Here is a 27,685-nt window from a genome sequence, read left to right as displayed (position 1 = left end):
CAGTCTTGAAGAAGAGCTGGAACTTGGCAGAGAAAATGGATATAGCCTCTTATTGCTGGCTCTTGCCTGGGTGCAAGGAGGGACAACAGTGAGGGAGTTGGATCAGGTCTCAGAAAGCTAATATTTTGCTCCATTTTGTGTCCCCTAAGAGGAGTGTCCAAACATGAGCATCCTTCTTCCTTCAGCTTTAGTACAGACCAAGTATTTGCCTGAACACTTTTTCTTCCTTAGTCTTTCTATAGGAAAGTCTCCACAGTGTGGGTGGTTAAGAGGAGCCTAGCAAAAAGCAGTCCCTTTCCCTAAAATCTCCTCCTCAGTAGGAATCTTTTCTTCCTTAGCACAGTAAGCTGTAAGGAAGGGCGTTGGTAATAGGGCTGCCTACTTCTCACCTCCTTTTATATTTCAGGAAGCATATGGTGGTTGATGTATTTCCTGATGTGTACTTGAAAATCACATGAGTTTGAATCGAGGACCTGAGATTACCGACATGAAGCTACAGATAACCCACATTTTCCAGCTCATCTACAGAAATCTTCAAGAGAGAGTTCAAAGCACTTCTCAGAGGTGCCTGTTAACACTAGCCCACCTGCCTCGCAGGGAAATGAAGGTAGAAAGGAAGATACTGGTTTGCTCATTTCCTTGTGGGCAGAACAAAATGGTGAATCTAGGTGGCCTCAGTTTCAGATGAGCGTTTGCTCCCTCAGGCTACCCTGTGACCTAGCACAGCTTTTGTAGCACTAATCAGGCCATGATTTTAAATTCCCTTGTTCTGGGCCTCTTCAAGATTGGAGGGTGAGACTTTCCCACTTCTAAATGTATATCATGCTTCTAATTCTTGATAGCAGGATGCGAGGAATACTGATCCGGACGTCAAAGCCACAACATTCTTTTCTTTATATTTCTTGGAAAAGAAAGGCGTCAGCAGGAATCTTTCTTGTGTAAGGCCCCTGAGCAGAACTTGTACTTTTTTCTGAATGTGCAGGTGGTGGGACAGCTGTTACAGGCATTTCTCATTTGAATATGTGCCAGCAATAAGAAAAGAATATTGCTCATGCAGGTCATTTTTTAAAACCTCTTAGAAAATGTTCATTAGTTCAAATCTACCAGATGAGTCTAGTGGAAAAGGAACAAGAGACACTGATGTAATCAGGGTCCCAAATCTGAGCACTTTGACATAACACACTTTATACATGTTCAAAGAGAAGGTGGCAAAACAGCCTACTGGAAGTATCCCTCCTCCTCCAGCTCTCATCTGAAGACATCTGCCTATGCAGTTCCACACAGCTCCCCTGTTTTTGCAGGTGCAGTGATGTCAGCAGCTATTTTTGCACTTAGCTCAGGGCAGCACTTCAGCTGCTGAACATCTGTGCCAAACTACTCCTTTCCTTTGCAGACTCTGCATCCCAGCGGCCTCCTGAAAAAGTGCAGGGAGCATCACCTTCAATACCTGCCCTTGGGCAACACAGGAAGAGGGCCAAATTCTTCTCCCTTCTGACTTGAGAGGCTGGAGACTCATCACAGCACTGATCTGCCGGGCCGAAGGCTTATCTTTGAGAGGAGGCAGCCTTTCTCCCTGACTTAGTTGATGTTTTTGCAAAAAGTGGAGGGGTTGCAGGTTGTATCTGGGTATGGTGGGTCATTGACTGGAGGAAGAAGGGAAGTGAGAGAGGTCAGAGCTATTGGTTGGTAACGAGGGAACAAAGTTCAGAACGAAGTAACAAAGGACCATTCTGTGGAGGCTACAGAAGTGCCCAAATGCAGTGAGTGCTCTTTTGCAAGCAGTTCTCAAACTGCAGGTCACAACACCGAAGAAAGCTGGGGGAGGTTGAAAAAACAGCTCTGAAGTGTCTGCATTCATCAGGGGACAGCTTACTAGTTAGCTGCTGCTAGCAGTTAAAGGCAGTTATCCTCTCCCTGGCCAAAGCAGGTAGTTATCACCATTGCCTTTGGCCCTTCTGTGCTGGAGTAAATGAGCTGGTGGTAGGGGAGGCCAAAGACAGGTGAGCCCTGGAGGGTGTGTGAAAGCAAGGTGTTTGAGAATGACTGCCTCAGAGGAACCTGCTGAGGTTCCCCTGTGACAGAGGGTTATGGTTCACAGCAGGACAGGGAGGGAAGGACAGGAGTTCCCCACCTGCAGTTTGAGGGGAGACTTGTACAATGTCACCTATGCCACAACCACGGGTCAGCATTTTCTCTAGACAGCAGCTAAAAGGTGGAAAAAATGTCTCTTTCTTCTGGCCCTTTAGGGTTTTTATGACTACTGGAGGGGATGGAATGCTATTATCTAGAAGGGCAGTTTTGCAATTGAAGCTGGCTACTGCTAGCCCACATAGTCTTGAGGTGTTTCACCATGAGAAGCAGTGAAATGAAGGTATTTCCATCACCTTCCCATCACTCCCACATCATTGGCTCCATCGCAGGGTATGTGCTGGTGGGGCTGGCAGCAGAGTCAGGGACTGGTGAGAAGGAGGATGGCTGGGAGTCAGCGGCAGGTCTGGGACAGTGCAGGGAGGGAATGCATGCAGAGGGACAGTGGATTGGTGCTGGACGAGTGAGACACCAGAAGGGGTGCTCAGGTGGGTGAGGAAGGTATGTTATGGAGATGAGAGACTGCGCTGCATAGGGTGTGGGTTACTAGCATGTTCTTCAAAGAAATCTGATGACAAAATAGTTGGGAATCACTAAACTGAGGTGCAGGTACTGTTGATCTCACCTGTGTTGATCCTAAAAGTGGTGGTTACATCCAGTGTCAATGATAAGTGCAAGTAGCTGTTGGGTCTTGTAACTAAAGTCTATTTCTCTGTCTACTAGGACTGAAATCAAACATTTGACCAGAAATGTGGCCATTGTTTAGTGCCCTCTGTTTCCACAGTTTTCATGGTGACTTGTCTGTATGGAAACAGGATGGCAAAACATACTCTGGTATGAATTTAAAACACAACAGCTCTTCTGTGGTAAGGGTACATAAGAACATTTTTTCCACACTAGAATAAGTCTAGATGTTTATTTGAACCAAGTTCCAAAGAGGACTAAACTGAGTTTCACAAAAGGTCCCTCAATAGTGAATAAGGTTTTTCACCTGATGCTAGTATACTACTTCCCTGTAACTATCCTGGAGTATTTTCCCATTAAAAGAAGGCCTGTATCTGGAATTTGATGTCTTCATTTTACCCTTTTCCTTCCTCATTCAATTTACTGCTGTATTCTATTTTTTTATTTTTCCTTTTATTTTTAACTCAAGGCACATAAAAACAGGCTTTTAATGAGATGTTTGTTACTTCTCTACTCTTTTTATAATAACTTGACACCTCAGACCAGATATAAGCACTTCTAACACTGTAACAGTAAGAAAAGATTCATTAGCACCTTGTGTCATTTTGAGCTTAAAACCTCCCTATTGACACAATGGCTTTTATGGTTGTCTGTATTTTTTATTTTTCACCTCCTGTACTTGCCATAATTGTTTTCTATTAGCATGTTTAATAAAGTCTCTCCTCTTTTGCATCAGCAGCAATGGGGTGAGGTTGCAAATATATGTTCTACCGACATACAAAAGTGTTATGCATGCTAAGAAACAAAATGGAAGTTAGCACTGCAGATTGGAAGTGCCACAGAAATTCTTTTTGCAGAATCCTCCTCTTTGCCATGCTCCTTTTATCTTAATAGACAGATGAGCTGCTAAAGTAAGATTAGTCCTTTATTCTATATCCCCTCTTAATGGTGTGTATGTGTGAGGAAGGAGCTGAGGTTTGTGACAAATCAGAAGTTAAAATCAACAGACAAACTCTTTGCATACTGACAATTTTTTTTCCTTATAAAATTAAATGATTCATCTCTGAACTGTTTTTCTCCTGACAGGAAATGGTGAGTGTTAACATGTATAGCTGGGCCTCAGCAAGAGGAGGGTGGAAAATCTGAACTAGACAAAAATAGGAGGATCCAAGTAACTGCATTTTAAAGAAATGTTGACAAGTGACTCTCAGTTCTTCCAGCTCTAAAGTGGGGTTAGCCTTTACTTGTTCTGGAGAGGAGTGGTAACGTGAAATGAATAAATGCAATGCACTTAAATACTAATGGCCTGTGAAAAAGTCATAGGGAAGGGGAGGAAGAGGAGCAAACAACGCACAATTAAACACTGGACCTCCTTAAAGTGATATTTACTAGGACTTGTCCTGTCATTGACAGTGGGCAGAATGCTTTAGCATCTAGCGCAAGGTTAAGTGTTATAAAAAGGACATGCAAAAAATGGAAAATTACCTTATTCCTACAACAATGACCTATTGTCTTACAGGCATTAAGTCTGCATTTTTTTATGAAAAGTCATGTTATGGTCACAACAATCTCTATTTTTCATGATGGCCAGGAAATGAAGTAAAGAGGCTTTCTGATCTGGGTCTGCAGTTTGAGCTGGCTCATGTTGACAGCATTGGCAACAATGTTCTGTGTGATTTGCCAGAAGTTTGTTGTTACTATTCCAGATGTCTCTGTCCACATCGACACATGATCCAGAGATGGACAGCATTGAGTACCATTGGGGTCCTGTTACTTTTTGATGGTCACCTCCTCTAGTGTGAGGTAGCAAAGCTTGTTGTAATTGTGATTACAAATATATAAAAGGGAGAGAGAATCTCTCTTAGCAGCTGTCCTCCATGTCTGCTACTTTTTTATGTCTGCATTGCAGGGAAATGCATACTACTTCTGTGTATCCTAATTAGGCTTGATCATGACTAGAGTAGTAACCTCTGGTGTATAACTTCAGGCTTACCAAGTTGCTAATCACACGGTAAGGTATAGCTGTACTGGGGGTGGGGGGGAAGAGACTGCTGTCCTTGTGTATGCAGTACTGAAGAAGGCGACACTATATTCAGCTCTCCTTGTATGCCTTGATTTTTCTCTGGTGCTTATGCACCCTCCCTCTAATACCACTTGACTGCTTACTTGTGAGGTGGTTGTGAGAACATACTGTCTCATTAACAATAGGGGAAAGGTACAATGGAGTAAATACGTAAGTGGGGAAAAAAAACAAACACAAATAACGAGACATTTAATATAATTGCAAAAAAGCTTCAAGCTGCAAAATGGCTATTTAAAATCTGATAGAGATCAATAATCTCAAAAGCACAGTAGGAAAAGAGTAAAACAATGAGCTTCAGTGTTGCATATGTTGAGAGGCTTTTCCCCTGGAGAGGGTTGGTGGTGTAGTGCTATATATGATTTAGACATACAGATGTATTCCATCTGATTATGTCTGTGAAACATATTTAATGTTCAGATGAAAACAATCTTGAGAGTATCAAATTACACACTGGGGAAGATGTGTGCTATTGTGCTGTATTATCACTTTCAAAATAAGAGTTGCAGAGAATGAGGAAAATAGTTCTTTTGTGGGAAATAGTTATTCTGTGGAGTAAAAAGCCTTCTGTCCCAAACCCCGTCATTAGCACCAGCAATGGTGAAAAGAGTTATTGGGGCTAATGAGATTCAGCTTACAAATGCTGTTTCAAGTTTAGTATTTATAGGATACTCTAAGGGTTTTACCACATCCGGCTGGGGTGGAGCAGACATACAAATAGATCCACCTGATTTCAGGAGACTTTAGGAAATGTGTTAATACTATTGCTATTAAACTCTCTATGCTGCCTATTACTATGTGAAGTAAAAATAGTCTTACAATCAAGTACTCTCACCTTTATAAAATTCTTAGTGAATATTGCTCTATAAGCCATCCTGCTTCCTGCATGGCTTGGCTACCCAGGTCCAGATATGCTCCAATTGCCACCTTAATTGGCTTCCTTGCCTGAAGAATAGCTCCTCACCTGGAGGACTTCAATGATGAGGAAGAGTGAGAAAGAAAACCGAAGTGTGAGAGAAGAATATTTTTCCTTAGGTCCTTTATACCCTAAGAATAGAAGAAAAGGTTAACCCATATATGTAATGTTTGTAATCATGGAGTATTTTGAATTAATGGAAGATGAAGAGTCACTCAAATCTTCAAAAGGTTCATTTGCCTTCCCGGTAGTGAAATGAGAGCAGAATGAGGTGATTTGTTTTCACTCAGAGATCTTGCATTTTGTTAAAAGAGTGAAGTTGACTGTCTGGTCAGCATTATCTCTAAACTGTACAAGTTCAGTATGTATATATTAGGTACGAATGCAGAAATATGATGGTACTAAACAGGGCCTTTGCTGTTAATGGGCAAACTTCAAGTTAAATAAATTAGGAACTCCATTCAGCTACACAAAAATGAATACAAAGTTTTAACTAATAAGATATATGTTAGTAGTGTACTCATGACAGTTTGGATAAACAGTTTTTGACCACTTAGTACTTCGTGCTGTAGACAAACTTTTATGTACAGAAGCTGCTGTGATTTGATCTGTAACCTGGCAAAGGAGCAGAAAGCAAAAATCATGATTTTCTTCCTAGTTTTGCATCAAAATATGAATATAATGGTTTTCAAATTTCTTACAGACATTCCTGCATTTTTCCATGTTACTGAATCCTTCCTACAGATTTTACAGAACTAACATTATGTACATATGTACGTGGTTTATTTCTGCATGAAAGAAATTTACATGAAGCTCAGTGATCTGACACTAATTTTTTTCATATTTGGTCATGATGTCTCTGGTCATCATATAAACATTTAAAAAGTTGCTATTTTAACAGCAGCAAAGAACTGCACATAAAGTAGTTCATTCTAATACGAATAAAGTATATGGTACCCACCATTTTACATAGACTCTCTGGAAACTTTAGCCTTGGAACTATGGAGAAATTCACTAATTCAGTATCTCGCTGTAGACAGAGGTACAAACCTCGGCAAGAAAAGCTGAGGCACGGTTTGTGGGAGTTTGTGCTACCTCAATCTCTTTGAAATCAATTTATTTTAAACGGTTACTTTCTAAATGCTCGCTTTCTTCTCTGATGTGAAGAAGACCCTCTGAAGATTAACACTAAGTTCCCTAACTGACATAAACGTTAAAGGAGAACTTCTAATTTACAAAGAAAAACAAAACTTTCGCTCTCTCAAGGTCTGTTTTGTTCCAGGACACAGGGTTTATGGCACCCTCTCTAACCAAACCGAACTGCTTTCGAGACAATACACCCCTGGGCGAAAATAGGTCCTTTCGCGATATCTCAGATGAAGAAAAGAAGCGATTTCGTGGCAGATACAGTCCTAAAAAAACATTTTTTTATCTCCGAAGAAACACAAGCCGAGCGGCGGAGAGCGCCCGGGCGCCGGCGGCGGGCAGGGCTCGGCAGAGAACCAATCAGCGCGCGCCTCGCCTCTATAAATAGGGGCCGCCGCCGCCGCTGCTCTTCAGTGGTATCCGCGCCCGGTGCCTGCTCGACATGTCTGAGACTGTCCCCGCCGCCGCGGCCGCCGCTGTCGCAGCTCCGGCCCCGGCGGCCAAAGCTGCCGCCAAGAAGCCGAAGAAGGCGGCGGGCAGCTCCAAAGCCCGCAAGCCCTCGGGCCCCAGCGTCACCGAGCTGATCACCAAGGCCGTGTCCGCCTCCAAGGAGCGCAAGGGGCTCTCCCTGGCCGCGCTCAAGAAGGCGCTGGCGGCCGGCGGCTACGATGTGGAGAAGAACAACAGCCGCATCAAGTTGGGGCTCAAGAGCCTCGTCAACAAGGGCACCCTAGTGCAAACCAAAGGTATTGGTGCTTCCGGCTCTTTTCGGCTGAACAAGAAGCCCGGAGAAACGAAGGAAAAAGCGCCGAAGAAGCGGGCAGCGGCGGCCAAGCCCAAGAAGCCGGCGGCCAAGAAGCCCGCGAGCGCCGCCAAGAAGCCCAAGAAGGCGGCGGCGGTGAAGAAGAGCCCCAAGAAGGCGAAGAAGCCGGCGGCCGCCGCGACCAAGAAAGCGGCCAAGAGCCCCAAGAAGGCTGCCAAGGCTGCAAAGCCCAAGAAGGCAGCAAAGAGTCCAGCTAAGGCGAAGGCAGTGAAGCCCAAGCCAGCGAAGGCCAAGGCGACGAAGCCCAAAGCGGCCAAGGCGAAGAAGGCGGCGCCCAAGAAGAAGTAAGCCTCACGTGGAAGGAAACTCTTGGTCTGCTCTTGAAAACAACGGCTCTTTTAAGAGCCACCCAAGCTTTCCCAAAAGGAGCTGAAACGCTGTACTTGCTCAGACTTGTTTATTGCAGGGAAGGAGAGAAAGTCAAGGGTTTTAGCTTGTAGCTAAGGGGCAGAAAGATGGGTTAGAAAAACGGTTTTAGAACTACGGTTTTATATTTTTCACTAGATCAGGAGCAGCGTGAAGTTAAGCGGAGTGGTTGCTTTGAAAAAAGCCCGCACCGTGCAAGGATTGGCTGCATATACGGAACTGGCAAATTCCTACACAGGAGCCCTATTAGTAATACACAGCCCCGCCTCTTGAGTGGGAGGTGGCGAAAGTAATGCGGGGGGAGTGAGAAAAGTTATACGAAGGGGAGAGCAGCAGACTGATTACAAGTGTTTAATTGCCTGGCTTTAACTACCATTTGCAAATGTACTATGACTTATGACACCAAATCAAAGAATTTCAAGCTCATTTTCTGAATTCTGTTGGTGGCTCTGAAAAGAGCCTTTGGGTTTCTCTAGGGAAGATTTCCCGGTGTCTTTTGTCTGCGTTCACTTGGCTTTAGCCTTGTGGCTGTCGGTCTTCTTGGGCAGCAGCACCGCCTGGATGTTGGGCAGCACGCCGCCCTGCGCGATGGTCACCTTGCCCAGCAGCTTGTTGAGCTCCTCGTCGTTGCGGATGGCCAGCTGCAGGTGGCGCGGGATGATGCGCGTCTTCTTGTTGTCGCGCGCCGCGTTGCCCGCCAGCTCCAGGATCTCGGCCGTCAGGTACTCCAGCACGGCCGCCAGGTACACCGGCGCGCCGGCGCCCACCCGCTCCGCGTAGTTGCCTTTGCGCAGCAGCCGGTGCACGCGGCCCACGGGGAACTGCAGCCCGGCCCGCGACGAGCGAGACTTGGCCTTGGCCCGCGCCTTCCCGCCCTGCTTCCCACGGCCTGACATCGCAGCGACGTTATTGTAGCAGCAAACTCACACGAACGATAAAACTTTTCAAGGCGCTCTGCCCGTATATATGTGGTTCGGGCAGACAACCGGTGTCTTCTGTGATAGGCTGGGAGGGAGGTTTTGGCCGGGCAGCCAATGGGAAGGCGGATCGAATGCCAACCAATAGAAAAGCACAATGGGTAGTGACGACACTGCCTAAAACTTTCGACCATTGATAATGCGAGAATAAAGAGCTGCTAGTTTGCATAGCCTGACTATAAAAAGGTCCCCATCAAACGCTGTCTTTATTTCGTGAGTGTTAAGTGGTACTCGTGTATCGTCTTAACATTTTTTAGTAATGCCTGAGCCGGCCAAGTCAGCGCCCGCGCCCAAGAAGGGCTCCAAGAAGGCGGTGACCAAGACGCAGAAGAAGGGCGACAAGAAACGGCGTAAGAGCCGCAAGGAGAGCTACTCGATCTACGTGTACAAGGTGCTGAAGCAGGTGCACCCCGACACGGGCATCTCGTCCAAGGCTATGGGCATCATGAACTCCTTCGTCAACGACATCTTCGAGCGCATCGCCGGCGAGGCGTCGCGCCTGGCGCACTACAACAAGCGCTCCACCATCACGTCGCGGGAGATCCAGACCGCCGTGCGGCTGCTGCTGCCCGGCGAGCTGGCCAAGCACGCCGTCTCCGAGGGCACCAAAGCTGTCACCAAGTACACCAGCTCCAAGTAAGCTGCCTCTGCGCTCTGTGCCAGACCCTCTCAACCCAAAGGCTCTTTTAAGAGCCACCCACCCTCTCAGTAAAAGAGCTGGTCGCAGCAGCAATTGTTCTAAGTACTTTCAAGCAAAAGAAAATACTTCTATATATAAAATAATGCTGTAGCAGCACTCGCATTTCAAGCACTCAGGTGTGCCAGCTTATACTGAAGAGTAAGATGCATACTGTGAGGGAGACTGCTTACCATCTTAGTTGCCAGTAATGGCTTGCAACGTCTACCTACGCTTAACAGGAGATTTTGGGCGGGGGGGTGGTGGGGGGGAGATGAGTGCTCTCTTTTAGGCACGCGCAGGGCTTCTATGCTAATACGCTGCTGCCTCTTGCCTAAACCTGACCCGCAGCTTGCTCGCTGAAGGGAAGGGAACGTCCGAGCGTTTCATGAGGAAAGAAGGGGAAAATGTTATCACGGGAGCCCAGTTCTGTTTTGGGTAACTCCCGGCTGTTCAGGTAAAAACCCAGGGCAATGCGCGTGTTCTGCGAAGGAGGGGTTTTCTCCCTCCCGAGAAGACCTGAGCGCGAGGAGTGCGAGTCGCGAACATCTACAGCAAGAACGGTTCGGGACGACCGTGCGCATCTGCACAACAGAAAAATCGCACGGTGCACACGCCTCCGAGCGCGGGCGACCCCACGGGCCCTTCCCCGACCCTCCCGCCCCGCGCTGGAAGTGCCGCAGCGGAACCGTGCGGAGGGCAGAGGCGACCACGGCGCCGGGAGCCCCGCGGCGCGGCGCGGTCCGACCTGAATGAGGACTGCGCGGAGCTCGCTTGCGGGCGGGAGGGCGGGCGAGAGATGGCGCGGCGCGAGCAGGCGGCGGTGATTGGTCGCCGCGGCGTTCGGCAGCTCACGGCTCGGAGCGCGTCTCCGATTCAGCCGCACGCGTTCCTCTGAGCACAGCAGGGCGCGAACCCGGGGCGGGGGAGCAGGGAGCCTTGGCGGTACGCGACGGGCCGGCTGCGAACAGCGCCTCCAGCGCTGCTGCTACTCCCCTGAACCGAAAGCGATTATTGAGGGGGAGGAAATGCCGAGCGCTCGCGGGAGAGACAGAGATACAGAGAGGCGGCCGAGCGAAGGAGCTTTCGCTAGCAGCCCAGAGGCAGAGGCGGGAGTGGGGAGCTCGGGGGACGGGGGACGGCGAGGCGGAGCCGCCAGCAGCGAGATCGCGCTACACCGGTCAGAAAGCAGCCTCCGCTTCCGCCCCGCCTCCTTCGCCGCCCCCCCCCCCCCCCCCCCCGGGCTCTGCTGTTCGTGGGGGTGGTTCACATACACTTTCCTACACTGCGAGTCAGCACCGAAGGGCTCGGGAGACAGGGAAGGCCCCGCCCCGGGTGGGGGGGCCGGGAGGGGGGTTCGGGAAACCAAGGGGGCGGGGCGGGGCGGACGGCTTTCCCACCGGCGGGGCGCGGGCTTTTCGAATGCTGTCCTCGGCCAATGGCAGCTGGCCTCGCGCGGACGTCCAATCGGTGAAGGGCTGCGGCTATAAATACCGCCGCCTCGGCGCCGCCGCTACGGTTCAGCCTTTACAGCGTAAGGCAGGGGAGGGTAGCAGAGTGTTTGGCTGTGTCTTGAGTGATGGCGCGCACGAAGCAGACAGCGCGGAAGTCGACAGGCGGGAAGGCGCCGCGCAAGCAGCTGGCCACCAAGGCGGCCCGCAAGAGCGCGCCGGCCACGGGCGGCGTGAAGAAGCCGCACCGCTACCGGCCCGGCACGGTGGCGCTGCGCGAGATCCGGCGTTACCAGAAGTCGACGGAGCTGCTGATCCGCAAGCTGCCCTTCCAGCGCCTGGTGCGCGAGATCGCGCAGGACTTCAAGACGGACCTGCGCTTCCAGAGCTCGGCCGTCATGGCGCTGCAGGAGGCGAGCGAGGCCTACCTGGTGGGGCTCTTCGAGGACACCAACCTGTGCGCCATCCATGCCAAGCGCGTCACCATCATGCCCAAGGACATCCAGCTCGCCCGGCGCATCCGCGGTGAGCGTGCCTGAGGCTCCTGCTGGAGCCGGTGCCTCTTCGCGACTGCCTAACGGACAGCCTACACAGACCCAAAGGCTCTTTTAAGAGCCACTCCATGAACAATAGAAGGAGCTGTTGACACTCCCAGTAATTACTGTAATTGTCCTTAGTTAGAACCGGTCATTTGCGAAAGCGTGTAGTGTTTGTTGCAGTATGTGCGTAATCCATGTCTCATTTTCTAACAATGACTTCATAAAAAGCTACCATACTCAAATCTGTCCATAATGGGAAGAACAGCTATTTCAGAGCATGCATGATTTAAGAAACACCCAGATTCTACATGAATATACATAAGAATTGCAAAAAGGGGAGATTAATAATCACACAATTATTGTAACACTGTCATCGTGTCAACAGCTCTTTCCATTGTACATGAGAGTGGCTCTTAAAAGAGCCTTTGGGTTTGGTGGTGGCGAAGAGGCACCGGCTCCAGCAGGAGCCTCAGGCACGCTCACCGCGGATGCGCCGGGCGAGCTGGATGTCCTTGGGCATGATGGTGACGCGCTTGGCGTGGATGGCGCACAGGTTGGTGTCCTCGAAGAGCCCCACCAGGTAGGCCTCGCTCGCCTCCTGCAGCGCCATGACGGCCGAGCTCTGGAAGCGCAGGTCCGTCTTGAAGTCCTGCGCGATCTCGCGCACCAGGCGCTGGAAGGGCAGCTTGCGGATCAGCAGCTCCGTCGACTTCTGGTAACGTCGGATCTCGCGCAGCGCCACCGTGCCGGGCCGGTAGCGGTGCGGCTTCTTCACGCCGCCCGTGGCCGGCGCGCTCTTGCGGGCCGCCTTGGTGGCCAGCTGCTTGCGCGGCGCCTTCCCGCCTGTCGACTTCCGCGCTGTCTGCTTCGTGCGCGCCATCACTCAAGACACAGCCAAACACTCTGCTACCCTCCCCTGCCTTACGCTGTAAAGGCTGAACCGTAGCGGCGGCGCCGAGGCGGCGGTATTTATAGCCGCAGCCCTTCACCGATTGGACGTCCGCGCGAGGCCAGCTGCCATTGGCCGAGGACAGCATTCGAAAAGCCCGCGCCCCGCCGGTGGGAAAGCCGTCCGCCCCGCCCCGCCCCCTTGGTTTCCCGAACCCCCCTCCCGGCCCCCCCACCCGGGGCGGGGCCTTCCCTGTCTCCCGAGCCCTTCGGTGCTGACTCGCAGTGTAGGAAAGTGTATGTGAACCACCCCCACGAACAGCAGAGCCCGGGGGGGGGGGGGGGGGGGCGGCGAAGGAGGCGGGGCGGAAGCGGAGGCTGCTTTCTGACCGGTGTAGCGCGATCTCGCTGCTGGCGGCTCCGCCTCGCCGTCCCCCGTCCCCCGAGCTCCCCACTCCCGCCTCTGCCTCTGGGCTGCTAGCGAAAGCTCCTTCGCTCGGCCGCCTCTCTGTATCTCTGTCTCTCCCGCGAGCGCTCGGCATTTCCTCCCCCTCAATAATCGCTTTCGGTTCAGGGGAGTAGCAGCAGCGCTGGAGGCGCTGTTCGCAGCCGGCCCGTCGCGTACCGCCAAGGCTCCCTGCTCCCCCGCCCCGGGTTCGCGCCCTGCTGTGCTCAGAGGAACGCGTGCGGCTGAATCGGAGACGCGCTCCGAGCCGTGAGCTGCCGAACGCCGCGGCGACCAATCACCGCCGCCTGCTCGCGCCGCGCCATCTCTCGCCCGCCCTCCCGCCCGCAAGCGAGCTCCGCGCAGTCCTCATTCAGGTCGGACCGCGCCGCGCCGCGGGGCTCCCGGCGCCGTGGTCGCCTCTGCCCTCCGCACGGTTCCGCTGCGGCACTTCCAGCGCGGGGCGGGAGGGTCGGGGAAGGGCCCGTGGGGTCGCCCGCGCTCGGAGGCGTGTGCACCGTGCGATTTTTCTGTTGTGCAGATGCGCACGGTCGTCCCGAACCGTTCTTGCTGTAGATGTTCGCGACTCGCACTCCTCGCGCTCAGGTCTTCTCGGGAGGGAGAAAACCCCTCCTTCGCAGAACACGCGCATTGCCCTGGGTTTTTACCTGAACAGCCGGGAGTTACCCAAAACAGAACTGGGCTCCCGTGATAACATTTTCCCCTTCTTTCCTCATGAAACGCTCGGACGTTCCCTTCCCTTCAGCGAGCAAGCTGCGGGTCAGGTTTAGGCAAGAGGCAGCAGCGTATTAGCATAGAAGCCCTGCGCGTGCCTAAAAGAGAGCACTCATCTCCCCCCCACCACCCCCCCGCCCAAAATCTCCTGTTAAGCGTAGGTAGACGTTGCAAGCCATTACTGGCAACTAAGATGGTAAGCAGTCTCCCTCACAGTATGCATCTTACTCTTCAGTATAAGCTGGCACACCTGAGTGCTTGAAATGCGAGTGCTGCTACAGCATTATTTTATATATAGAAGTATTTTCTTTTGCTTGAAAGTACTTAGAACAATTGCTGCTGCGACCAGCTCTTTTACTGAGAGGGTGGGTGGCTCTTAAAAGAGCCTTTGGGTTGAGAGGGTCTGGCACAGAGCGCAGAGGCAGCTTACTTGGAGCTGGTGTACTTGGTGACAGCTTTGGTGCCCTCGGAGACGGCGTGCTTGGCCAGCTCGCCGGGCAGCAGCAGCCGCACGGCGGTCTGGATCTCCCGCGACGTGATGGTGGAGCGCTTGTTGTAGTGCGCCAGGCGCGACGCCTCGCCGGCGATGCGCTCGAAGATGTCGTTGACGAAGGAGTTCATGATGCCCATAGCCTTGGACGAGATGCCCGTGTCGGGGTGCACCTGCTTCAGCACCTTGTACACGTAGATCGAGTAGCTCTCCTTGCGGCTCTTACGCCGTTTCTTGTCGCCCTTCTTCTGCGTCTTGGTCACCGCCTTCTTGGAGCCCTTCTTGGGCGCGGGCGCTGACTTGGCCGGCTCAGGCATTACTAAAAAATGTTAAGACGATACACGAGTACCACTTAACACTCACGAAATAAAGACAGCGTTTGATGGGGACCTTTTTATAGTCAGGCTATGCAAACTAGCAGCTCTTTATTCTCGCATTATCAATGGTCGAAAGTTTTAGGCAGTGTCGTCACTACCCATTGTGCTTTTCTATTGGTTGGCATTCGATCCGCCTTCCCATTGGCTGCCCGGCCAAAACCTCCCTCCCAGCCTATCACAGAAGACACCGGTTGTCTGCCCGAACCACATATATACGGGCAGAGCGCCTTGAAAAGTTTTATCGTTCGTGTGAGTTTGCTGCTACAATAACGTCGCTGCGATGTCAGGCCGTGGGAAGCAGGGCGGGAAGGCGCGGGCCAAGGCCAAGTCTCGCTCGTCGCGGGCCGGGCTGCAGTTCCCCGTGGGCCGCGTGCACCGGCTGCTGCGCAAAGGCAACTACGCGGAGCGGGTGGGCGCCGGCGCGCCGGTGTACCTGGCGGCCGTGCTGGAGTACCTGACGGCCGAGATCCTGGAGCTGGCGGGCAACGCGGCGCGCGACAACAAGAAGACGCGCATCATCCCGCGCCACCTGCAGCTGGCCATCCGCAACGACGAGGAGCTCAACAAGCTGCTGGGCAAGGTGACCATCGCGCAGGGCGGCGTGCTGCCCAACATCCAGGCGGTGCTGCTGCCCAAGAAGACCGACAGCCACAAGGCTAAAGCCAAGTGAACGCAGACAAAAGACACCGGGAAATCTTCCCTAGAGAAACCCAAAGGCTCTTTTCAGAGCCACCAACTATATCACCAAAGAGCTAGATTGCTTTGTGTCAATATGAGTGCTTAGCAGCCTTCAAGATTAACGTAGGAATTAATAGTGAATAGTGGGATTTTTTTTTTTAATAAGTTGATTATAAAAGTTGTAAGGCAAGCGAGAACAGTTGCTGGCTCTTTTCATGGAGTTTTAAGACTTTGAGATCCCCAAAACTACTTCCAGGTATTCAATTCCTCCTGCCATGTTCCACTACTCCTCACAGAGGTGAATGATCCTAATAGCAAATGAACAGCCGGTCCGGCTATAAGTATCTCGCACCGTCACATAAATCAATGCGGTAAACAAAGTGTTAATTCAAGAGCCGGTTACGAGAGTACGGTGGAGGGGCGGAGGGAGATAGGAACGTAACCTGATTTGTTAAAACGTACTGTGGTCGTCCTCTTTTTTTTCTAGTAGGATGACGCTAAATAGAGCTGCAAAAATTGCGTTTTGAAAGTGAAGAAAACGCTCTATAGAAAAACTTCACGTATGTTTTAATAGTGCCTAAAAAAAGTAATATAAAAGATATTTCCGCTCCTTTTGGGAAAGCTTGGGTGGCTCTTAAAAGAGCCGTTTGTTTTCAAAAGCGGACCAAAAGCTTTCTTCCACGGGGACCTTACTTCTTCTTGGGTGCCACCTTCTTCGCCTTGGCCGCTTTGGGCTTCGTCGCCTTGGCCTTCGCTGGCTTGGGAGCAACCTTTCTCGCCTTAGCTGGGCTCTTTGCTGCCTTCTTGGGCTTCGCAGCCTTGGCAGCCTTCTTGGGGCTCTTGGCCGCTTTCTTGGTCGCGGCGGCCGCCGGCTTCTTCGCCTTCTTGGGGCTCTTCTTCACCGCCGCCGCCTTCTTGGGCTTCTTGGCAGCACTCGCGGGCTTCTTGGCTGCCGGCTTCTTGGGCTTGGCCGCCGCTGCCCGCTTCTTCGGCGCTTTTTCCTTCGTTTCTCCGGGCTTCTTACTGAGCTTGAAAGAGCCGGAAGCACCAATACCTTTGGTTTGCACTAGGGTGCCCTTGCTGACGAGACTCTTGAGCCCCAGCTTGATGCGGCTGTTGTTCTTCTCCACGTCGTAGCCGCCGGCCGCCAGCGCCTTCTTGAGCGCGGCCAGGGAGAGCCCCTTGCGCTCCTTGGAGGCGGACACGGCTTTGGTGATCAGCTCGGTGACGCTGGGGCCCGAGGGCTTGCGGGCTTTGGAGCCGCCCGCCGCCTTCTTCGACTTCTTGGCGGCAGCTTTGGCCGCCGGGGCCGGAGCGGCGGCGACGGGGGCCGCCTCAGCGGCAGGAGCGGGCGCGGTCTCCGACATAGCTCAGCTTCCGCGGACCCGAGCGCAGCAGCTGGGGCAGTGGCGGCGGCGGCCCCTATTTATAGAGGCGAGGCGCGCGCTGATTGGTTCTCTGCCGAGCCCTGCCCGCCGCCGGCGCCCGGGCGCTCTCCGCCGCTCGGCTTGTGTTTCTTCCTGCTGAATAAAGTGTGTTTTTGGTGCAAAACCTGCGATCAGGACACCCCATTTCTCATAGGGTTGCTGGGGAGGGAAGGTATTTTCGCCTTGCGGCGTTTCTGTTTGCTGGCAATTTCAACGAGTCCTAGGCAAGTCTGTAATCCGTGAGTTTTGGGGTTGCAGAGAGCTGAGAAAGTCAGATTTTTTATTTTTCCTTTTAAATTAAAACTATACTGCTGAGAACAGTGTCAAAGTGACAACCGGTTCACGTTCCTGAGAGGGTTTTTGATCGAGACGGTGTAGAATGGGGCTAATATAAAGACGTTTTGTTAAGGTAAATTGGCTTTGAAAAGGACCAAGTAACACAGGTAGACGCTGACCTCTGTATAGGGGTTATAAATTGTTTCCCATACCACCACTTCATCTCTTAAAAGTAATGAAGCCTTTGGAAATAGTGCCCTGTTTAGCTTTACATGGGGCTAATAAAAGCTAATGGAAAAATAATCTCCAGGAAGATACATGTGAAAAATAACACTCTTAAATTAGCTGGTACATTCAACATCTTTAAAGGATGCACAAAAGTTTTTCCTGTGTTTTTACAGTTTTTTTTCTTTCTTTTTCGTATTCTAATGAATTATATCATAGTCTTTCTCCAAGATCCTTCTTTTCAATAAGAACAATAGGTGAACACATTCATTCTTATGTTTATGTTTAAAATAAAGGGTTTTGTTTGTGCTCTAATTTTATTCTGCACTTCAAGATATGTTGTCAGTCAAAAGTGGCAGCTGAGTGAAAATCTCAATACATGAAGTGTATGCTTTCCCTGTGATAAATGCCAGGTTAGGCTGTAGGTCTTTCTGTAAATAAAGCGAGACTAACAAAGTGTCCTGGTCAAACAGTTCTCTCTTTAGCACTGCTGAGACAAGGCCACAGCTGAAGAAATACTACAACAGTTGTTTAATATTGCTTGTAAATCAACTCGGGGAAACAGGGTTTAGCACTGAAGTGCGCTGTGCTAAATTTCATGTCAGCCTGGCATAGTATTTGTAAGCTCTGTAAAGGCAGTCATGCAGTTTCACTTTTGCATGTATTATGTATTATTTGCATATATATGCCTGCTTTTCTGCCCTACAACACTCCTATAGTCTGCAAGATGACATCTAGGTCTCTAAAGTCATAACTACTAATATGAGTAGCTGGATCTTAATAACACCCAGCTGAGGACATTGAGAGGTGATGTGTGTTTCTACAGGCTTGCTACATATATCTCATACTCATTTTGATATATAAGATATTGTGAGGGTTCTCTGTTTCAAGCTTCCATGAAAATGTGAAATGCAACATTCACAATGTAAAGCAAAGCAGCAAGTCTTCCATCTTCCAGCAAATATTTTTGTTTCCATTGTTTATAAACATGAAAACAAGGAGCAAGATGCCTGGTGTCAACCTGAAACTGGCTGTAAATTTACATCAGTGGGTGAGCAGTAGAGCAGCAGGATAAAAGTGCAGCTGGGAAGAGACTACTGGATGGACCCTTGTGAAAATACAATGTAAATCCAACTTCACCTTCAAATTTCTTGAATGCTACTACAGAGGAGGCCAGAAACATGACCAAGGTCTGTGCAAGGTGAGAAGACAGGATTTGGCTGTCGCCTTGTATGTTGCACAGGGGCTTCATGGGAGAGGGAAAGCCCTGTAAGTGCAGCAAAGATTCTGCTCCTCTCCCTCAGCCCTGATCCTGCTCTTTCTGCTCCCAGCAGGCTTAATTTCTCTGTGAAGGTTGCTGAAGAAACTCCTTAAAGAAACAAATGAAGCCCTAGAAGCTTTTGGAAAACACTTCTGATGGCCTGTTCTGATTGCTGAGACAGAGCTTTGCTCATTCCCATTGACATGAATTTCCCTTTTCTTGTTAGGAAGTCTGAGCCTTCCATATAGGTGTGTGTGTGTGTCCATGTATATAGGTGTACACACATATACATACATATAGGCACATACTTATATATGCATGTTCATATTTTATTTTTATATATATCAGCTCATATTTTGAGCTGTTATTGGCAGGTGAGAACAATTTCTACTGGGGAGGGCAAGGAAGGGCCGGGGCTGCTTCGCTCCCTGCCCCCCCCCCCCCCCCCGCCATGAGTTTATGATCTGGGATAAACTGAGTATGCGCAAACTGAGTCTCTTGGGATGGTTTTGACAGAAGAGCTGTATGCCCACAAATATGTAGTATAATGTGAGTCACAATAGGAGACCCTGGAGATTATTTTGGATTATTGAAAATAAGTTTGGATTCCCGCACCTTTTCTTTCAATAGTGTAATTATTACACAACATCTTGTAGCCTTTTGGCAGAGAGGGAAATTTTATGAAACTCGATTGGGAAGGTTTACCTCAGCTAAGCGTGCACATAATGTATGAGGAGTTGCCAAGAAATGTAGCAGCATTTGAGAGGAGCTTTTGTCTAGAGAAGACATGAACAGCAGAATGGAACCACATGCAAGAGCATAACAACAAGAACAGAGGGTGATTGTGTGGATTTGAAGCCAGATTTTGTACTGATGCTATATTTCGTGGTGGTTTCCCTCACTGGCCGCACTGTTGATTGTGGTTTGTTGGTTGTATACAGTCTTATCAGTGGTGTGAAGCTGTTGGGAAGGTCACAACGTTGAGGGATAGACAGGAGAAATTGCTGGGGCAAATGTATTTCCTTAAAATTCTGTCTCTCACTCTCTTCTCTTTGACTCAGTCATATCAGAGGCAGCTTACTAGTAACTCTGTTGCTGAATTCTTCTTTTGATCATCTGCAAATGTTCTCTCCATGGTGTTTTCATTCGGCCAATAGACACCTTCTATACACCTGAAGTAGCAGCACAGTCCTGGAGCAGACCACGGGCTCTTCCAAAAATTTTCTTTTTCTGTCGTCCTCCAATATTTTGATCACATACGTAGATATTTTAGTTTTATCTTTTGCGATTGTAGACAGTTCGATTTAGGCTCAGAAAAGGAGGAAATGCAAAGAGATCTTGCAAATATTATCAGGTAGAGTAGAGGAAGGAAGAAATATTTTTAATGTGCCTTTTAGTTCCTTTAATGTAATGTTGCAAGGCTATACATATATGTATATATATATATATATATGTAAAGTCTGATTTCACATATGTATCTTCCAGAAAAGAAAATGAAGACACTAAATTATTTTTGTCTTGATATGAAGCTTTGAAAAATGACATATTCTTTAAAAGACAGGGTGACTTCTGCCTTCTGTCCTTCCCTCAAAGACAGCAAGCAAACAGAACACTTATTAAAAGAAGCCGTTGTTGTTACCTCTTCATTCCGCCCGCGTGAAGCGGTTCTAGGACAGTTTCGCGTAGCACCGAAAATCAGTTATATTCGTGGTAATTAAGCTGTTGCTCTTAATTAGGCCAAGGGTGGCCTCCCTGCCAAACCCGTGCCACGTCAGTATGTGCTACTGGGAGGGCCTAGGGCGCCCTGGGGTGCTCCTGGGTCCCTTGTGTGGGCCGGGAGGAGAGTTTCAACGGCTGAAGCTCGGGCGGCCGCTTGCCCCGAGACCTGCCGGTGCCACCTCTCCTGTGCGGCTCGGAGCAACGGGGCGCCTCGGAGCCCGCGGCGGCCCCTCGCTGTGCCCTCTGTATGGGCCTCTCCCTCCTGCCCAGCCCGAACAGCCCCTTACTTCTGTAGGTCCGTAGAGGATCTGAAGCTGCGCTTGGAGCAGTGGTAGGATGGCGGTGGAGCGTGTAAGGCTGACGCTCGAGGGAAGACAGCAGTTTCCCCAAAAGCGCCGGGTGCAAGCCCTGCACACACCGTGCAGTCGAGAGTCCTGGAGCACGTAAAGGTAGATGGGAATTATACACGGGTATGGGAAGTAAGAACATCTGTTTTGTGAGGATACCTGGTTAGCCGGCTATTCGACTTAAAAATAAAGACAGGAACCGAGGAAAGGAATCAATTAAGCATCCAGATACACAGCCCAGAAGGAGCAGGAGATAACGGAGACAAAAAGAAAGATCAGAGCTCCCAGGTCACTAACTGATGGGCCATTAGAGGAAGCAGTCAAGCCCAGCCCGGGAGAGGCTGAAGCACAATTTCGTGGCTGATAAGAAGGCGGAAGAAGATTGGCAGGGTCTCTCAAGGGAAAGCCCAGACTCGTTATAGCATGTTTGAGGGGGATTGTGTGAAACTTCTCATGTAAGGTGTTTGGGAGGGATTGCGAGACTGTGTGAAACTTCGGACGGGGTGTCTAGGAGAAGGGCGAAGGTGGGGAAAGGAAAGGGAGACGTGAAGGTGAGTCGGGGAGGAGCATTGTGGGGTGGGACGCGGGTCGCAGGGCGCGTAGGACCGGGCAGCAGCAGCGGGAGGTCGCGGGACCTGGGAGCCGGTGTCCAGGGCAGCCGCTGCAGGGAGGAGGGCGTGTGGGAAACGCACCGCGAGCTCCGGCCTGGCCAGCTGAAACAGGCGGAAAAACGGGCCGCCTGTGCCGGTCCTGCCTGCGTGAAGGCGGCTTTCGCTTCCGCGGTGCTCCGCGCCGACTCCCCGTGCCGGTGCGTGTCCGCACCCCGGGGCCGGCCCAGGGCAGCGGCCGCGGCTCTGCGGCCGGAGGAGCCCAGGAGCGGGCCACGGAGTGAGTCCGGGACATCCACACGCGAGAAAACCTGGCGTTTACGCGGGGTTTCCTGAACAGCGCCCGCACGCAGAAGGCTCCGTGGGACAAACACGCTCCCCACAGCGCCCTGCCGGGGCGGAGGCTCGGTGAAAGCAGCCGGCGGCGCCGCAGGGCTGCTCCGCTCCGGGAAGGAATAGCCACCTGGGTGTGGTTATATGCTCGTTAAAAAAAAAAAAAAATGTGAGTGTGTGTGACTAACGCCTCGGTCACAAGGGGGAAAAAAGTCAAAGGCCAAGGAAGTTAAAGAAATCCAAGCAAAATCTTGTACAAGAAAGCGGAAAGTAAATGGAAAGGACAAGATGAAATGCCCCCATCTACTTGCACCCCTCCTCCCCCCCCCCCAAAAAAAAATCCCAGACAGCCAAAGGTGTGTTTTGCAGAGCCAAGTGTCCGTCACAGACGCCGTTGCTCCATGAACAACATGAAGAGCAAACCGAAGGACGTCAGGGAGCAGCGGCTCTGTCCTGTAGTGTCTCTACCGAGGCAACCCCAGAGGGAACTTCACGACGTGCACTGGGGCCAAGAAGAGCGATGGTGATAAAGAAGGTCTGAAGTGCCTATGTCCTCCGTTTGTGGAAGGAAATAACCGAAGTGGCTGTGTGTCAAGTTAGTTACAACTAATCACATAAGTCTCTGCAACTGGTTCCTTAATCTGAGACATCAGTAAAAGAACAGGTTTCATATAATTTGATATTTCCCTGCAGGGTTTCTTCTCCCCCCACCCCACTCCGCTTTCCATCCCGCCTAGATTTCCCACGCTCGAGTGTCGCCGCCCTGCGAAAGAGTGCAAAAGCTAATCCGCACCTTGCCAGTCTCTGCAAGAAAACTGCCACGAAACCACTGCAGCCGGAGGCCCCGCTGCCTCTGCCCCCACCGCGATGCTGCCTCGTGGCCCCTGGCCCTCTCTGAGGCTCCCGAGCAACCTAAACCGCCGGAGACACCGGCTGCCGCACCCGCTGGTGGCACGGGTGTGTGTGTGTGTGTGTGTGTGTGTGACTCCGTGACGGCCGCAAGGCTCTGGTTGGGGGAGGGGGGGGTGGGCAGGAGGCACCGCCTCTCCCCGGGGAAGGCAGTAGGCACATGCTGGTGGTACTTTTCTCCCGAGAGATGTCCAGGTTGATTTTCTCGGTTTGCCTATTGCTCCGAGCCCCGTTGTTGGCGGTGAGACGGTGACTGAGGGCGGATCTGCCGCACTGCCGAAAACAGCAGCCACCTCTCCAGCCCTTCGCTGTCACCGCGGATCGCTGCGTGTTTCAGCCACGGCGCTGTTATTCAGGGAACAATCTCGGCTCCCGAATCCAGGTGTTATTGTCAAGAACTACATTTAGGGAGTTTTGATGCTGGGGGCTCCCTGTTTAGCACGACGGCGACTTCAGTGGCCCAGGCGTCAAGCCTGTGGCCCAGTTGCCACAACGTCTTCGCGTTTAATCTTTTTCACTCTTTGCCCTGGAAAGCTCACCCTCCCGCTGTCTTCAGCGCCTGGCAGGGGCAACATCCCAGGAGGGAAGTCAGACGGTCTTGTGACACGGAGACGGGTCTCGTCGAGCGTCACTTTGTTGTTGCAGGGAGGCAGCGCGTGCCGTGAGCGTGCAGGGAAGCCAAAATAAACGAGAGTGTCACGGTGAAAACTCTGCCCCCCGCCCCCCCCCCCAAGGTCTGAACGGCATCTGTGCCTCTGCCGAAGAGCAGCAGGAAGATGTCGAGAACTACTGAAACCAGATCCGTGTATTAACCTATCCCTGTACTTTAGCTGATCATAGATCAACTAAAGACAAGGAGGGGCGCGGGGGGGAGGGGATCTCTCTGTGTCGACTGATAACAGTGGGAAAGGAATTTTGACCAAATGCAGTTCTTACAAAAAGCTACAGGTCTGAGCAAATCGGTTTCCAGAGGGCCCCACACCTGATACGTGACTTTACTCTGCAGCCTTTCATTCCTTTGCCTCTACAAAGCTGGAAAATGCACTTCACACTCCTGAAAAGCAGGGTAGCACGATGACAGTGTTGCTGAGCCTCCTTTTCCCCCAGCCTCAACCACCCTGCCGAAACGAGGAAGGCAACGAGCAACAGGGACTCGGAGTGGAGTAGGAGGCAGGAAGTATCTCGGTGCCCGCATACTGCGCACATCGGAGAAAACAAGCAGTTGCCTGGTGTCTAATTCACGAGGGAGCGTTGTGGCAGGGCAGCGGGTGACCCTGAGGCTCTGGGTTAGCGATGCTATCTGATCCTGTCATCACATAGAAAGCCCAATGGACACCCAGGGGAGACAAGCACGGGTGCACTGGCATGCCGTCACTCTCCGGCTTTCTCTTTGGCTGCGGAGCAGCTTGCTGTGCCTCTGTGAAGCACCGTTGAGACTCCCCTTATCTGCGCGTGGGCTGAGCTGCCTGCAGGAGAGCAAGGCCGGGAGGGAAGTGGCACCGCAGGATGATCCCTGTGCCAGCGACGATGCTGGAGTTCCCTTTGGCTCTTCTGGACAGAGGGTTCCCCATCAGGCGGTGAGTGGGGAAGCTACTGGGCACCCTGTACTTGCCGGGAGACGTTGTGAAGCCCTGGCAAAGCAGAAAAGGCAGGTAATATTACTGCTGCCCTTCCTTCCTCCTAATGCCGGCTGTGCCTGTACCCTCGGAAAGATCAGCAAGAAAAGAATCTGGCTCTGCGACCCTCAGGACGCGGTTTCCTAATGCATCCGTGACAGTTTCCCTCGGGTGGGGGAACCGCAGAGGCCAACCCCGCCGCTGTCCCCTCCGCTCTCCCGTTGTCTCCCCCAGGGAGGAGCCGGTTGAGGGCGTTTCTCCGCCGGAGAAAGCCAGCCCCCGGAGTGCCGCGTACCTGCGGTGGCGGTGCGGCCGGCGGCTTCGCTGGCGCAGCGGGGAGTCCGCGGCCGGGGCGCCCCGTGCCCGCCGACACACACATTTCCATCGCGCCCACCGACACGACATCGCGCCGCCGTCGCAGGGGCGCACACTGCACCGGTATCGGAGGCGCGCACACGTCGGTCCCTACCGACCGACACACGCAGCGCGCCGCCGTCGCGCCGGGAGCGGCGCTCACCGACCCTGCCCGCTGCCTGACGCGGGTCCTTGGGTCACAGTATGGGGCGGGGCGGATTTCCGTCCCGGCCAATGGGAGCGGAGACTCCGCCCGATCATATTCGCAGTGGCTTCATACCAGCCAATAGCGAGCGAGATAACGTTACCCCGGCGTTCCGCGCCGCATCAAGGCAAGTTCGCGCCCGGCTCCCCGTGGCACAGCTCTGCGCTGCCTGAGTGTGAGCACTTGTCACTGCCATGCCCGGGGCTGCCGAGTCTGCAGCAGTGCTTTCAGGGGAGCATGGTACTATGTGCTTCAGAAACTTTCGTTAGTGCCCATCAGAGGGCAGCAGGGGATAAGAAATCACAGGCGCACTGCGGGTTTAACCTCGTCTCTGTAAAAGCTGGCCCACACTTAAATTATTATTAAGCGACTAGTAACCATTTATTCATCTCCACTTGGCAACTTTAGAATAAAAACTTAGGATGGAATAGTTGGTATATCAGTAAGTCTAATCGTTTAGTCAGGAATATTTCAATAAATTTCTTTTCCAGCTAGGACCAAATGAAGCACTGAATAACAGAATGACCTGCTGGATAATTAAAGCAAAACAACAGCGACACCTAGAAGGCGATGTTTAAGTAAGCGTGCATATAGATGTAAGGTCTATACCATAATCGCCAATGGCATGCAGCAGTAGGGATACAGCAGGCGCTGCATAGCTCTGTGCTAGAGCAGCCCACACCACTGGCAAAGGTACCCAGTGGCTGTGGGTCTCTCCCCGAACCGCTGGCGGAGCAGAAGACGGGCAGAAAAGCACCCTCCAAGCAGCTAGCCACCAACATGAGTGCGCTGGCCACGAAGGGTGTCAGTAAGCCAAACCACCGCTGCCAGCCCAGCCCCGGGGAACGCTTAATAGAAAACCATAATCAAGAACTAAAAAATAAAAAGGTACAAACCGGAAAAAAAGACCCGAGAGAAAAAAAATTATATTAGTTATTGAATGAAAACAGGTTTCTAGACACATTCAGACAAGAAAGGCTTTTTTTAGGAGACAGCTTGGTAGACAAAACTACAGCAAATCACAGAAATCAAAGCTCTTTTACCGACAGGGTGGGTGGCTCTTAAAAGAGCCTTTGGGTTGAGAGGGTCTGGCACAGAGCACAGAGGCAGCTTACTTGGAGCTGGTGTACTTGGTGACAGCTTTGGTGCCCTCGGAGACGGCGTGCTTGGCCAGCTCGCCGGGCAGCAGCAGCCGCACGGCGGTCTGGATCTCCCGCGACGTGATGGTGGAGCGCTTGTTGTAGTGCGCCAGGCGCGACGCCTCGCCGGCGATGCGCTCGAAGATGTCGTTGACGAAGGAGTTCATGATGCCCATGGCCTTGGACGAGATGCCCGTGTCGGGGTGCACCTGCTTCAGCACCTTGTACACGTAGATCGAGTAGCTCTCCTTGCGGCTCTTCTTGCGCTTCTTGTCGCCCTTCTTCTGCGTCTTGGTCACCGCCTTCTTGGAGCCCTTCTTGGGCGCGGGCGCTGACTTAGCCGGCTCAGGCATCGCGACCAGTCTCCTCTGCCACGTCCCCAGCACCGCCACCACACACCACACCACGCACAGCAACGCGGCGGGAATACCGCCGCCCTCCTGCATTTATAGCTCCCCTATGCAAATCAGCTGCATTCCTCCCGCAGGCTGCCATTGGTCAGCGGAGGACGGGGCGTCACAACGGCCCTCTCGGCGCTCCGCACTGGTCGGCGGACGATCCGCCTTCCCATTGGCTGCCCGGCCAAAACCTCCCTCCCAGCCTATGGCGAGCGGCGCCGCTGGCCGCGGCGCGGCTAGAGGCGGGCGGCGCAGGCTGCTGGCTCGGCTCCGCGGGCGCTCGCTCGGTGCTGACAGGGAGCCGGGCAGCAGCATCGACAGCAACAGCATCCGCCGGAGGATGTCGGGGCGCGGGAAGCAGGGCGGGAAGGCGCGGGCCAAGGCCAAGTCTCGCTCGTCGCGGGCCGGGCTGCAGTTCCCCGTGGGCCGCGTGCACCGGCTGCTGCGCAAAGGCAACTACGCGGAGCGGGTGGGCGCCGGCGCGCCGGTGTACCTGGCGGCCGTGCTGGAGTACCTGACGGCCGAGATCCTGGAGCTGGCGGGCAACGCGGCGCGCGACAACAAGAAGACGCGCATCATCCCGCGCCACCTGCAGCTGGCCATCCGCAACGACGAGGAGCTCAACAAGCTGCTGGGCAAGGTGACCATCGCGCAGGGCGGCGTGCTGCCCAACATCCAGGCGGTGCTGCTGCCCAAGAAGACCGACAGCCACAAGGCTAAAGCCAAGTAAAGTCCTTTCGAACTGTTTAGGAAACAAAACTCTAAAAGGCCACCCACAGTGTTCACAAAAGGTTGAGTCATTCCGAATGAATGTGCTTCTTTCAGTTAATGCGGACCTATCCATGTAAGTAGTTTCTTTCCTTTTAATGGTAGTGAAAATGTTTTGCCTCCTTCGACATGGAGAAAGTGCATAGCCCAGTACATAGGCAAAATGTGGGGTTTTTTTGGGAGGGGTAGAAGGCGTTTTGTTACCGATTTTTATTCAAAACGTGCTTTTTTGTGAGACTCAATCACGTTACTTTTTGTTCTTTTTGAATCACTCCGATTGCTCTTTTTCTCCACTTTCCTCATTAATAAAAGATGTTATGCTTTGACACAGTCTTGTCGTTCCTAATGAATAAACTGGAGATTTTTTTTTAAATAGGATTAGAGAATAAATGTGGTGCCTCATAAGAAGAGAACTCCAGCTTTCCTGCAAAGGGTTTACTGCAGCATTTATTAAATGGGAATAGAAAATGAAGTTAACACCTCAGTCTAGATATTTTTTTACTCTGCTGTGAGCTATCAGCAGTAGTTGGTAGTGGAGGAGTTCAGTTTGGCTGCTGTGCAAGTTTTCTGAGGGATTTTGGCAGTGCCTCATGCGTGGTAGCAGGGCCCTGATGCACCCGGGGCCAGTGCGCCCTGGATATGTGAAGCCTCTCAGGCACGACACCAGAGTTTCAAACCCCAGGAAATTCCCCACCCTCCCAGCAGCGACTCTGAATTCCTTCTGGTGCAATGGAAGGGACC

General features: G+C 51.9%; 10 protein-coding genes and 1 long non-coding RNA gene across 11 annotated transcripts; 5 read left to right on the top strand and 6 right to left on the bottom strand.

Moving 5' to 3' along the window:
* The first annotated feature begins 7,328 nt into the window (after positions 1–7,328).
* Positions 7,329–8,090, top strand: LOC112983568 (histone H1.01-like). The gene has a single exon (XM_026100768.2). It carries the CDS (start codon positions 7,357–7,359, stop codon positions 8,023–8,025), a length of 669 nt encoding a protein of 222 aa, XP_025956553.2. The 5' UTR covers positions 7,329–7,356; the 3' UTR covers positions 8,026–8,090.
* A 349-nt stretch (positions 8,091–8,439) lies between these two features.
* On the bottom strand, positions 8,440–9,068 carry LOC112983593 (histone H2A-IV). The gene has a single exon (XM_026100818.2). It carries the CDS (start codon positions 8,997–8,999, stop codon positions 8,610–8,612), a length of 390 nt encoding a protein of 129 aa, XP_025956603.1. The 5' UTR covers positions 9,000–9,068; the 3' UTR covers positions 8,440–8,609.
* Positions 9,069–9,216: 148 nt separating this feature from the next.
* LOC135328267 (histone H2B 5) lies at positions 9,217–9,803 on the top strand. The gene has a single exon (XM_064511170.1). It carries the CDS (start codon positions 9,340–9,342, stop codon positions 9,718–9,720), a length of 381 nt encoding a protein of 126 aa, XP_064367240.1. The 5' UTR covers positions 9,217–9,339; the 3' UTR covers positions 9,721–9,803.
* Positions 9,804–11,275: 1,472 nt separating this feature from the next.
* LOC112984556 (histone H3) lies at positions 11,276–11,819 on the top strand. The gene has a single exon (XM_026102506.2). It carries the CDS (start codon positions 11,336–11,338, stop codon positions 11,744–11,746), a length of 411 nt encoding a protein of 136 aa, XP_025958291.2. The 5' UTR covers positions 11,276–11,335; the 3' UTR covers positions 11,747–11,819.
* A 207-nt stretch (positions 11,820–12,026) lies between these two features.
* LOC135328256 (histone H3) lies at positions 12,027–12,686 on the bottom strand. The gene has a single exon (XM_064511101.1). The coding sequence runs from the start codon at positions 12,624–12,626 to the stop codon at positions 12,216–12,218; it is 411 nt and encodes a 136-aa protein (XP_064367171.1). The 5' UTR covers positions 12,627–12,686; the 3' UTR covers positions 12,027–12,215.
* Positions 12,687–14,154: 1,468 nt separating this feature from the next.
* Positions 14,155–14,740, bottom strand: LOC112983611 (histone H2B 5). The gene has a single exon (XM_026100854.2). It carries the CDS (start codon positions 14,619–14,621, stop codon positions 14,241–14,243), a length of 381 nt encoding a protein of 126 aa, XP_025956639.1. The 5' UTR covers positions 14,622–14,740; the 3' UTR covers positions 14,155–14,240.
* Positions 14,741–14,935: 195 nt separating this feature from the next.
* On the top strand, positions 14,936–15,472 carry LOC112996074 (histone H2A-IV). The gene has a single exon (XM_026121378.2). The coding sequence runs from the start codon at positions 14,962–14,964 to the stop codon at positions 15,349–15,351; it is 390 nt and encodes a 129-aa protein (XP_025977163.2). The 5' UTR covers positions 14,936–14,961; the 3' UTR covers positions 15,352–15,472.
* Positions 15,473–15,903: 431 nt separating this feature from the next.
* On the bottom strand, positions 15,904–16,756 carry LOC112996068 (histone H1.01-like). The gene has a single exon (XM_026121372.2). The coding sequence runs from the start codon at positions 16,724–16,726 to the stop codon at positions 16,049–16,051; it is 678 nt and encodes a 225-aa protein (XP_025977157.2). The 5' UTR covers positions 16,727–16,756; the 3' UTR covers positions 15,904–16,048.
* A 5,474-nt stretch (positions 16,757–22,230) lies between these two features.
* On the bottom strand, positions 22,231–24,614 carry LOC135328277 (uncharacterized). Its single transcript, XR_010389088.1, has 2 exons — positions 24,376–24,614; positions 22,231–24,095 (listed from the first exon to the last, which is right to left on the bottom strand). It is a non-coding gene; the product is annotated as an uncharacterized LOC135328277 (long non-coding RNA).
* A 933-nt stretch (positions 24,615–25,547) lies between these two features.
* Positions 25,548–26,223, bottom strand: LOC112996070 (histone H2B 1/2/3/4/6). The gene has a single exon (XM_026121375.2). It carries the CDS (start codon positions 26,129–26,131, stop codon positions 25,751–25,753), a length of 381 nt encoding a protein of 126 aa, XP_025977160.1. The 5' UTR covers positions 26,132–26,223; the 3' UTR covers positions 25,548–25,750.
* A 134-nt stretch (positions 26,224–26,357) lies between these two features.
* On the top strand, positions 26,358–27,270 carry LOC112996069 (histone H2A-IV-like). Its single transcript, XM_026121373.2, has one exon. It carries the CDS (start codon positions 26,382–26,384, stop codon positions 26,904–26,906), a length of 525 nt encoding a protein of 174 aa, XP_025977158.2. The 5' UTR covers positions 26,358–26,381; the 3' UTR covers positions 26,907–27,270.
* Positions 27,271–27,685: the final 415 nt, after the last annotated feature.

Source organism: Dromaius novaehollandiae, chromosome 1 (genome assembly GCF_036370855.1).
Source record: "Dromaius novaehollandiae isolate bDroNov1 chromosome 1, bDroNov1.hap1, whole genome shotgun sequence".
NCBI lineage: Eukaryota > Metazoa > Chordata > Aves > Casuariiformes > Dromaiidae > Dromaius > Dromaius novaehollandiae.
This window is presented reverse-complemented; position numbering and strand designations above follow the sequence as displayed.